The sequence below is a fragment of the Populus euphratica genome, unplaced genomic scaffold (genome assembly GCF_000495115.2).
Source record: "Populus euphratica unplaced genomic scaffold, PopEup_1.0 scaffold153.1, whole genome shotgun sequence".
Taxonomy (NCBI): domain Eukaryota; kingdom Viridiplantae; phylum Streptophyta; class Magnoliopsida; order Malpighiales; family Salicaceae; genus Populus; species Populus euphratica.
Window position 1 is genome coordinate 246,905 of NW_011499953.1, and position 12,246 is coordinate 259,150.

Here is a 12,246-nt window from a genome sequence, read left to right on the forward strand (position 1 = left end):
TCACTTGATTCTGCCGCAAGAGAGATGTACAAGCTCTCAGCCCTTTCAGCGCATTCCATAGCATCCTTCAAGCGATCCATGATGGAACGTTCCTCGTCTTCTTCCTCATTCAACCCTATCAAGGTTTCAAGACGCATCAACCGTTCCCGAATACTTTCCATGACTTCTGCTGCACGTTAAAATCAACCGTGCTCTGATACCAATTGTCACAGGGTTAAATTTTTCGCAACACAATTCAACCCAATGCGGCAGTCTAGTCCCAACTAAACTCAGCCTTGCCTCCCCTTTTCGCTCGTGTTTCCTACGACTATGTGTTTCGCTCACCCAACGAAGTTCCCACAATTGCCAAGTCGTATAATAAGGAACAAACACAAGCAAGCACACAAGTTTACAAGAATACCTCTCAACCTTTATTTATCTCATCAACAAAGGATTACACAATACAAGTGTGTGTGCTATGCACAAAATCGCATGCTACACAGCAGAGGCTTGGCAGCCTATTTATAGACAAGTGTGAGTTGCTAGGCTCACCCATAATCCCTATTTTTCAGGCCATAATGGGGCACTTACTCCCCATGATCTCCATGATCTCTCATTTTCGGGGCATAGTGGAGCATTTGCTCTCCCATTAACTTAGTGGCTTACATAGTGGAGCACTTCCTTCCCCACTCAGCTGCCACTTCCCCACATTTTCCCCCAATGATACAACCATATTCTGCCTATCCGCATGGCAGTCCCTACTGCCTATTCTGCTGCGTCAGCTGCTGACTTAGAAGGTCCATCACCAAAGCTCCCACGTCCATGCCAAGTCGCAAGCTCAACGACTCGCATAGACCATTGCACGCTGCCTGCCGAATTCGTTTCTGCCTACGCAAGGCTGCCGCTGTCCATCGCTGCCGAATTCTAGGCAATGTGCCTTCGTTGGCGCATCCCCGCGCCTAGAGCCTTAACAAACCACCCCCACTAGAAGAGTCGCGCATCCCCGCGTCTAGAGCCTTAACAGTTAACCACTTTAATAAGAAGACGATCACCTTCCCTAGCAACAATACAAGGCCTAGAGAACTTGCCATTGACTGTTACCATGCTCTTGGTGTGGCAAAGGCGTGTCACATTTTGTAACATAACCTGCAAAATTTCATTTTCTATAGACCGTTAAAAACGAGGGTAAAAAAGAAGAAGAAGAAGAGAGAAAATTTGAACAATTTTAAGTACTTTCGACAGAGTCATGTATGTAATACATACATCAAATTTGTAGTGCCTGGTAATGGCAATTGCAGGCTGAGGATGGACAAACAAAGTGACTAAAGAGGAGAGAAAAACCGCCAGAGATGCTGGTGATGGAAGAAGATAGACACCCATTTTTCTTGTCAGATTTTACTTTCCAATAAGGCTAGATGATGCACCAATTTGTAATCCTTGAATGCTGTTTTTAGCTATATGTTCATCGAATCTTAGAGAGTAGCATATATTATTAAGGAATCAGATTGTGATATTGAATGGCGAATCCACACTTGTCGTAAGCTATTAAATTCATACTTAATGACATTTATTTCTAGAATCACCAATCTTGCTGCAAAGATGGCAACCTACTCCTTGAGATAAATTTAGCAATAATACTTCTTATACTCGTGTACAATGAATGTCCAAGTATTATTTTGATTGAGAAAATTTTAATTTTTGCAATAATGTTTTATCTATCTAGTTTTTATTTGAAAGTCTTATTAAAATCCTTGATCTCCTCGTTACACATGCTTTGTTACAATCTAACAAGTGTTGTCACAGTCAGAAATCAAAGGATAAACAAGATTTGTTACCAGTCAGAAATCAAAGATTTGTTACCAGTTAAATCGTTCAAACATTAAAAATACCACAATTATAAAGACAAAAAAATATATAATTTTTATTTATTAAAGTATTCTATACCTCATTGTAATTATACAAAACCTCCGATGTGCAAGTGAAAGGTAGGTTATTGCTTGAAAGGTTAAGAAAGTATGAATGTTAAGATGACGTTGTGTTAGAAAATAATATAAATTATAGGTTAAGATCTTACATAACAATTTAAGTTTTTGAGTTAAATTAATTTTTTGGCATAATATCATAGTCTTGATAACCAAACAATCACGAGTTTAAATCTCATTATTCTTACTTATTTAATAAAAAATAAGCATAAGGTAGTGTGAGTTGAAGCAAGTTTTAAATTTAAAAAACTTTCACTTAAGAGATTGTATTAGAAAATAATATAAATCATAACTTGAGACTTCACTTAATAGCTTAAATTTTTGAGTTAAATTGGTTTTTTAATATAATCTTTGTACTTCCTTAAAACTTGTTTAAAATAACTTTTGCACATGATTAGATTATAAAATTGTAAAATTTCACATTCTTAAAGGTACCCTTTATAAATATAATACAAAAATTGTATTATTTATATCACTATTTAGAAAAATATAAATATTAATACTGAATTTATAAGAATAAGAATTTGTGTTAAAAAAAAAAGATCCTAATACATCACCTTTATAAATGATATAATTGATCATACACTACATTAAGAAAGGGTTTGATTTTTTCAAACTATAATGATTCTCATATGTGTATGTTTAAGGTTTATATAAAGATCATATGTTTTTTTGGCTTTAAATAATTTCTTCAAGGTTGAGTTGTTGCAAACCACAAGTTATTCAAGTGTCTCGCCTTTAATGGTAATCCATATAAATTATCAGAGAGGAATTTCTATATGTTTGGGTGTTAACTCTTTTCTTTCATGTTTAAATATTTTTTTATTGTGCTATCTTATATAGAAAATAAGTAGCATAATATTATATTTATAGGGAAACCTAAAAACCCTGTAAATGCAAAAAATATCATTTCACCCTTTAAATAATATCACATATATTATTTGAGAATAATTTTAAAAATTTGTTCAATCAAGTTCCTATTTGATTTTTTTTTTCTAAGATTAGAATTGTAATCTTTTGTATTCATTACATTATAGTTTTTAATTTTTAAAACATAATTACAATCAAATCACACTTGATTAATCATCCTATTTTATTTTTTGACTAATAATTATTTTATGTGTGACCCATTAAAGATGACTCAAATATAAATTATAATCCTAAATAAAATATGATTAGATAAATTAAATAATTTAATTTATTATCAGTTCAACAATTGATTGATTTATATTTGAAGAATAAATATAAAGTCTAGTAACTTGTCACGATCCCTTAAGTATTTATAAAGTCATAGGTGATTCGACTTGACTTTTTATTAACTAGTTTCTCAGTGTAATTATTATCATTCATCAAGAATGTTTTAATTTAGACATTATAGCATGAAGTATGTCTAGGTGGTGATTACTTGATCTTGATGTCCTATTACACTACGTGTCCATATATGACTTACTCATTCTACTAGCTTACTGAGATTTATTGCTAAAAAGAACATAGGATACACTCATAGAGATCAATTACTTCTTTAGAGATATATGCTCTAACTAGTTGTAAACACAACACATAGAGAGACTTGAAATGAATATTGTCTTGACAATTTACAAACTTGAGATTATATTTGTTGCATCGTTCTTTAACTTAATAGAGCATCTACACATATATATACCATTTGAGGCAAACGTTGGAGGCCTAGTCCAATATAGATAGATGTATCCATTTAAGGGGTTAAGGATTACACATGTCTTATAATTAAAATTCTAGTTTTTTTTATTAAATTCAAAACATTCATTTAATTCCATGCACGTACTTATTCAACCTTAAAATAAAAGTAAAAAAAAAAAAAACAAGGTGCATGTTAAGACTGTTATATAGTAGGCTTATATTGTTAAAGAAATCTCAATATTTATCTCGTACTATGACACGACCAAAAAATTGATGTCTTTTTCCAAGTATAAGAGTGTCGAAGTAATAAATAACTCGGCAAGACCGGGGTCGAACCACAGGAAGATTATCTATATAAATTATAAATAATAACAATAAGAAGAAGTTAAAGAGGATTTTTTTAATGAAAATTATAGTGCGTTTTAAACAATGACTTTAAAGTTTATGCATTATTGTTATTACTCTTTCAATTGAATTTTGGGTGATTTCTCCAATCAGGATTGTATGTTTGCAAGTACGAGTTATGATTGGGGCTTTGGAAACTGTTTAAAACATGAATTTGTTTATAGAGGCATTCCTTAAAAGAAGGCAAAGTTGAACAGTCATTGGTTTAGTGTTTATTAGTTTCACAAATTTAACATACAATGCTTTGAACATAATTTAATTGACCACTCATTTTTAATTCTAGTGCCTCAATTTTTCTAGTTAAAGATACAAACTTGGCTTCGAGGTCATGATATTTTCTAAGGTTGTACATACCTCTACTAGATATATAAGGTTGAGTTTTATTCGATGCCTTATAAGTACTTGCAGTGTCCTAATTTTGAGCATTTTCAACCAAGAAATCTAGGTACTTTCATTGTTTCATTAGGGTCTTTATCTTCAAAAGTTCTATTACACATCAATTCAACCATTTGTCTATCTCTAGGTGTTAGCCTTTCATAAACATGTGAACTAATCTCTATATTTTAAAATCATGATGAGGCCAAGTATTAAGCATGTCTCGATACCTATACCAAACTTGATAAAATGTTTCTTCTGGTTTTTGAGTGAAAATGGTGACTTATCTTTCGAAAGAGTTTGTTCTGTGAGATAGAAAAAACTTTTTTAAAAATTATTATTGCATTTCATCCCAAACACAAATGGATTCTAGTCTCAAATTTTATAGCCATGTTTTAGCTTTATCTTTAAATGAAGAAGAAAAAGGCTTTAATCTGATTGTGTTCATACTATAATTTGAGTTATTATAAGTGTTACAAACCTCCTCAAATTCTCTCAAATGTAAGTATGGATTTTCTAGATTTAAGCTATGAAAATAAGATAAAAGTTGGATAATATATTGCTTAAAATTAAAATGAGATGTATCAAGAGGAAAAAACTATGCATGATAGTGCATTTGTTTTTGTGAGATTCATGTAGTCTTTAAGTATTCTAACTAGATTGTTCTTATTATGAAGTGACTGATTATCTTCTTCGGGCATATTTTTTGAAAATAATGAGGATACCTTATAAACTCTAGCATTTAATATACGTGACCACATTCTCATGCACATATAGGAAGAGAATAAAAGGAAGAAAAAAAAAACAATACAAAAGAAACAAAGTTAGATATAAGAAAAGTGAAAAGATAAAATAAAATAAATATTATAATTTATACAAAAATTTACCTCCCTGATAACGGCACCAAAAACTTGATACGACCAAAAAATTGATATCTTTTTCCAAGTATAGGAATGTTGAAATAATAAATAACCCAGTAAGACTACGGTCGAACCATAAGGAGATTATCAATATAAATTATAAATAATACAACAATAACAACAACAACAACAATAACAATAATAATAACAATAACAATAATAATAATAATAATAAGCTAAAAAGAATTTTAAGATATAAGATTAATGTGAGGATTAAACAATGATAAAAACAAATGTCAAGGTTAGAGGATCCACTAATGGTATTTCAAACAAGTATAATATAAATTCTTTTTATGACTCAACTGGAAACCACACATAAAAGAGGTTCCAATCAGATTATAAATGATTAATATGATTACATTAGTTATCTTATTCGAATAATGCTAATACTTGTAAATGTTGTTAGATATTCATAATCATAACTTATGTTAACAACAAATCAAGTTTCTTTCATAGCACAAGTGTAGGTTATACCATATGGTTGGACTATAAAAGTGTCAAGTATTTGTTGTACCAAATGTTATACAACATAAATCTAGATTAATCATTTAACAAGTAAAGTATTAAAAGTGAACAAGATAACAAATACAAAACATGTTAGTATTAAACATTAAATTTCATGTTAAGTTTACACTATACTTATTCTTACACCGTTAGTGTAACCTTTTTCACCTTGACATGATAAACTTAACTAAACATAATGAAAGAGAGAAACATAAATAAACAAGATAAAAACATAAATAAGATATAAGTTAACTAAGTAAAGGAAAGGAAATGAGAATCATAAACAAGAGATTAATATAAGTAAAATTTAAGCATTACAAAAATATAAAGAGAGAAAGAGCAAGAACATAATCTTGATCTAAAAATTAAGATGCCTAAATGTATGGTAAATACCTCATTTTATAGGATAAAATTAGAAACTATTGATTTGTTGACTAATTGTTGAGTGGGTGGCCAGATCTTAACTTGGTGACAATTCTTATCTTCTTGTATGAACAAAACATCATTGCTAACATCAAAATTTAAACAAACTTGCATCATGAGAGTTCAAGGAAATTATCTCAACTTTTCAAAAAAAGAATTGAGGTCATTTAGACTTCTAGAACTCGAGATATAAGTTAAACACTAAATAATATCTGGGCTGCAGGACAAATTTTGACTTCTTCGTTGTTGCTACAATTTGAACTTGAAAACCACCTTTTTGAATTTGGACTCTGCATGAAAGTTTTAGGCCTGTGCTTTAGCTTTCCATCCATATAGAGCATACCCAAATCCAAGTTCTACAGCTCTGGATATGCCCAATGACTGAACAATGTTCTAGTTTAGACTAAACCAGCATCTCTTTTCTAAGCTTAACCCTCTCATTGTCTTCTCAATTTCATTAGTTGAACTCATCAATCAATCTTTTGATTTATGTGATAGGCCTGCATTTTAGATGAACATTTACGATAAATTAAAGCTATCTTATATTATCAAACTTATTATTATAAAACATGTTTAACTTAAAGAGTTATTGATACTTCAAGTGCAAAATGATAATATAATATAAAACCTTGATAAAAATATATTTTTAAACATTAATCACACTATTTTGAGCCGTATTTAACAATAAAAATCAATCGTGATCCAAGACATAATGATGGTGGGGAAGTGACTTTAAGGGGGAACATGTCTATACTTTTCTATCATGGATGGCCCGTGCCAAAACATGTTGTGAGGAAAATATAATTAATAAAAATATAATTCAAACAAGCACATAATTATGTGTTATTTAACTATGATGAACTGAGATATTTTATTCAGTAAGTGTAATAATCCAATTATTGTTACTTTTGAACAATTTATCTCTTATACTATCAAATTGATAGAGTGTTGAATTTCTCGTAGGCAACAACATTAATTTTTACATTCCAAAAATTTATAGTTAACCGAATCTCAAATCTTTCATTTATAAGGTGATAAAATTTTCATGTGGTTTAGAACACATGTAAAGACTATTTAATTATTCTTATCTTTCAAGATATTTAATTTCATTACACATTTCTCATTAACTATGATGAAGGTGTTATCCATGTACTAGATTTATCAATTGGAAGGGAATGCTAATATTACTTTGAATTTAATAAGTTTGGATTATGAAAGAAAGGTTAAATGTTGTAACAGGTATTTCGTTAATAGACTTGTGTTTCATACTGAAGAGAATGGTTAGGGTAAAAAGATATATAATAGTGGGGTCTATGTTAAATGATTGATTTTTAATGAGTTTGAAGTTGACTACTATAAGAAGTTAGAAAAGGTCATAAAAGATCATTGAATTACAATATCATAGCGAGCAAAATATAATTTTTTTATTCAAATATTATTGGTATGATACCACCGATAAAGAAATCAGAATAGATCTCCATCATGGTTTGATCGAAATTAATACAAAGACTAGACTTTGCAATGTCAATGATGTCTTTGTTTTTACCAAGTAATGCTAATAAGTTTATTACACATTCACTCCTTCCTCTAAAAAGATTTGTTCAAGAGATGATTAGTTATCTATAGTGAAAATCAAAACCTAAAGGTCATGTCTAGGTTATTCAGGATGACAATGATGAATTAATTGTGGGAGATGATGTTTTTCAAATTAATTAGTTAGTTGATTCATATCGAGTTGTTCTATCTAATGATTTAAAAAAAAATCAAATTTTTATGTCACCGAGAATATTTTGATTGATGTTGATATTGAGGATTTAAATGATATTTTGAAAACCAATGAACATATAGAAGTTGATAGAGATGATGATAAAGATAAAATCAACATAGAAGAAGATTGCAATAAAAATGACATAGTTTGTCAATATATTCAAAGAGTTAAAAAAGAATTATTGTAAATGTTATTGCCACTATTTACTTACCGATGGAATAACAGATAGCTTGTTTAACATTTATATGTCAAATTCACATAAGAAAATACCAAAGAAAGAAAAAAAAAAGCATCGATTAAATGACATATAATTTTTCTCAATGATATATTATATTCATCGATGGAAATACTAACGGAATGAAACAAGTAAAAAACATTTTGGCCTGTTTTTTTTTTTGTTTGTAAATCTATCAATAAAATTATTATTAATAGATCATAAGTCACCGATGAAAGTTTATTCAACGGATTATCTCTATCTGGGAGTTTATTGGTGAGCATAAATATCAACATAGAATTTCATCGATAAATCAAAAAATTCTGGTTGTGTTCCTGGTTGTGTTTGGATGTCTTATGCTTATAATAATTCTTCAATTTTTTTTCCTTTCGTTTATTTTCTAATTATTAGTTCTGGTTATTTCACTTTACACTAAACAATTGCAATTTTTATGAAAAATTCCACCCTCCGCTGGCAGCGTACTCAAGGAGGATAATAGCTGCATAGCATGGCGTGACAAGCAAACTCCTAAATCAGTTATCTATGTAAGCGTGGGAAGTGTAGTTTCCATGCAGGAGAAAGAGCTAGTAGGAATGGCTTGGGGCCTAGCCAGCAGCAAGCAGCCTTTCTTGTGGTGCATTAGGACTGACTTTCCTGATGGTAGGTATAAGGAAAAAAAAAAAAAACACTGTAGGGGATAGAGATTGCATTGTGAAATGAAAAGCACAAATGGAGGTGTTAGCACACTCTGCAGTTGGATGGTGGCTGGAATCCCACAAAGGAAAGTTTATCCGAATGAGTTCCAGCGATATGCAAAACTAACATACTTTGGGGATCAAAGAGTGGATGCAAGATATGTGAGTCATGTATGGAGAGTAGGCTTCGAGTTTGAGCCTGAAGTGGAGAGAGAGAAGATAGAAAGAGCTGTAAGAAAACTAATGGTGGACAAAGAAGTGGGGGAGATGAGGCAGATAGCAGTGGACTTGAAGCAGAAGTTTGAATTGAGCATAAGCAATGCGATGGTGGTTTTTCTTCTAATTCCTTGAATGGATTAGTAGAGTTCATAATGTCTTGTTGTCGATTGCCTAAATTGATTAGTTTATGTTTGTTTCCTTACAATCTTTTTCAACAAGTAGCTAAGTTTGTTCGAAAGTGCCTTCTGGTGATAATGCTAGTGTGGATTTTAGAGATGGGGGATTTGAATCACTGGCCAAATTGTACATTTTCAAAGTTAAAAGTTGTGGTTAAATGAGTCTTCTGCGCTGGTTTTGGACAGGCTCACTCATCATTTTCTCTTGCGCTTTGTTAGTTTTGATCAGTTCACTGGCTCACTTTTATTGTTTTATTCTTTGCTCTTTGTTCACTGGCTCACGTTTATTGTTTTGTTCTTTGTTCTTTGTTCTTAACCCTTGGCAAAATCTTCCTTGCAAATTAAATAATTAATAGGTTAAAAAAAAGATAGTACATTCGTTTCCTTCCTCAACTCCGACATGGGTAATAAAGATAATCTCGGCAGACTAATGCTCAAAAAAACAATTGTTTAAAGGAAATAAATTGACTAGTTGCAAAGAAAATCCGAAGAAAAAAAATCATCAGGGCAGTTACTGGTCTCAGTGTAGTGAAGAAGCAGCTCGAAGCCTTGAATGTCAACACTTGGGAAGATCGGCTGGGGGGGGAAGCAGCTTCTGATTGGGAAGCTTTCCATCCAGGACAACCCAAGCCATCTTCAAGCCCCAGCTTGTGTGCACTTCTAGATGGCAATGCATGAACCATACACCTGATGATGCCATCGTCCACAAATGATACAACTCAGCAAAACATGGTGCTGCGTACTTGCATAAATATAATTATCTAAGCCAGGATATTACTTAGCACTACTTATAATTAATTACCAACCTGGGTTGTCGGCTAGAAAACGAATAGCAACCCAGCCTCCAGAGGGCACTCCCACGGTATTCCTTTCAACGGGGTCAACAAGATTGAAATTTGCAGGATCCTTTTTTGCATCAAAGTTCCCAAATCCTTGACCAACAACAAAGAAATTGAAACCATGCAAATGAAGAGGATGGCTCTCAGCACCAAGGATGCTGGTGTCCTGCATAATGAGCTCCACGCTGGCGTTAAAAGGAAGCACAACTAGCTTTGTTCCATTGTTCACCATAGTATTGTTTGGTGGGGTGCCGGTATAATTAAAAGGGATTGGTGGATTGATTGGAAAGTTAGGGCTGTAAACGCCCTTTGATTGACCAAAATGATGGGCTTGGAGTAGAGCTTTGGTTGGCATCACAAATGATACATTATTAACTGAAGCTGCAAACATTGTTCCATTTGGTCCCTGGCAGGTTTGGTTTTTGGAGCATGGGTTTGTTCCAAGGCCTACACTGAAGAAAAATTGTCTGTCAACCTTTCGCGGCACATTGGCAGGGAATTCTGCACTTGCTAGGCTGCGGAGTTTGCTGGTGAAATTTGTAGCAAATGAAGTGTCAGTTAGAGGTGGTAGATTTGGTTTATAGAGCGGCAGTTTCTTAGGGGAGTGGCTTGATTTAATGGTTTTGTTTGATTCTTCATATTCTAAGATTCCAGCAACAGTTGAATTATCAAAAGTTCCTTGACCAGTCACGTAAGGTCTCGCAGACATGAAAAAACTGGCGTTTGGGTGGTGGGGCTTGGTCTTTAGAAGAACGTTTGTGGTTTGTCCAGGAGCAATGAGAAGTGTCTCGGTATCAAATGGTTTCACATAAATAGCATCAACATCAACAACGGTGAGTGTATGGTTTGCTATGCTGAAGAAGAGCTCGTCATTGAGTGCGGCGTTGATCATGCGAAGAAGGTAAGTCTTTCCTGGCTTTACCTTCAGCTTGAAAGTATCTGCCAAGCACCATGCATACAAGGTCAATGAGAGAAAAAAAAAAAATGCTCTGCATGGTTGTAGAAGGCCTACTGCGCTAACATGTTATACCTTTGGCAGAGCAGTTATACAATGGCCCTGGAAATCCATTGATAGTGTAGGCATCAGAGACATTTGGGCCTCCACCCGTTTGCATTGCCTGCGTAATGATTGCCTCTGGATCTGCATTGAACCACTCTCCTGCAATTTATTTTGCATTATCGTTTGTGTTAGCAGACATAATACTACATCAACAGGGAAAAAAATTGATTCAAGTTTTAACGAGCTCTTATTCAAAGTAGCTTAATTAGTTTCTTATAATAGATTACCAAAGATGATCGGAACTTCCTTGTGAGGTTTAGCAAATGGATAAGTAGTGCCGAGTTTGGGAAGAATGATAAGTGGACCGTGGAGAGTTGATCTTAACCATGATATATGGGCATGCCACCAAAGAGTGCCTCTTTGCCCTACAGTGGTGTAGTTGTACACATAGCTCTGTCCAGTTTGTATAGGGCACTGAGTTATGTATGCCGGTCCATCAGCCCACCCACTTCGAAGCTGCCGAATTCCATGCCTGTATCAATGAAATCGTCGACAGAGATTTAGACTCAGCTTTTTCTATATAAGGTTCACTATATTTGGAGGGAATTGAAGGAGACCAGTCCACATATATGTACCAGTGAATAGAGATATTGTTTTGGACATGGTTAACCACTTTAATAATAAGACGATCACCCTCCCTAGCAACAATGCGAGGCCCCGGGAACTTGCCGTTGACTGTTACAATGCTCTTGGTGTGGCAAAGGCGGGTCACATTTTGTAACATAACCTGCAAAATTTCATTTTCTTTAGACTGTTAGGAATCAAGTTAAAAACAGAGGATAAAAAATTTGAGCAGTTTTAGGTACTTATAGACAATGATATGCATGTAACACACACATACATCAAATTTGTAGTGCCTAGTAATGGCAAGTGCGGGCTCTGGATGGATAGACAAGGTGACAAATGAGATGAGAAAAACTGCAAGAAATGCTGGTGATGGAAGAAATGAAGCACCCATTTTTATCTGTTTCGTTCTTTTCGAGAGGAGCTGCTCTTTTGGGACTGAATGTACATCAAAGCTTAGAAAC

At 33.1% G+C, this 12,246-nt stretch overlaps 1 protein-coding gene across 1 annotated transcript; it reads right to left on the reverse strand.

The window, feature by feature from the left end:
• Positions 1–9,641: 9,641 nt before the first annotated feature.
• On the reverse strand, positions 9,642–12,246 carry LOC105138141 (laccase-17-like). Its single transcript, XM_011044149.1, has 6 exons — positions 12,060–12,246; positions 11,794–11,945; positions 11,446–11,690; positions 11,189–11,317; positions 10,126–11,097; positions 9,642–10,006 (listed from the first exon to the last, which is right to left on the reverse strand). The coding sequence occupies exons 1-6, from the start codon at positions 12,174–12,176 to the stop codon at positions 9,876–9,878; spliced, it is 1,746 nt and encodes a 581-aa protein (XP_011042451.1). The 5' UTR covers positions 12,177–12,246; the 3' UTR covers positions 9,642–9,875.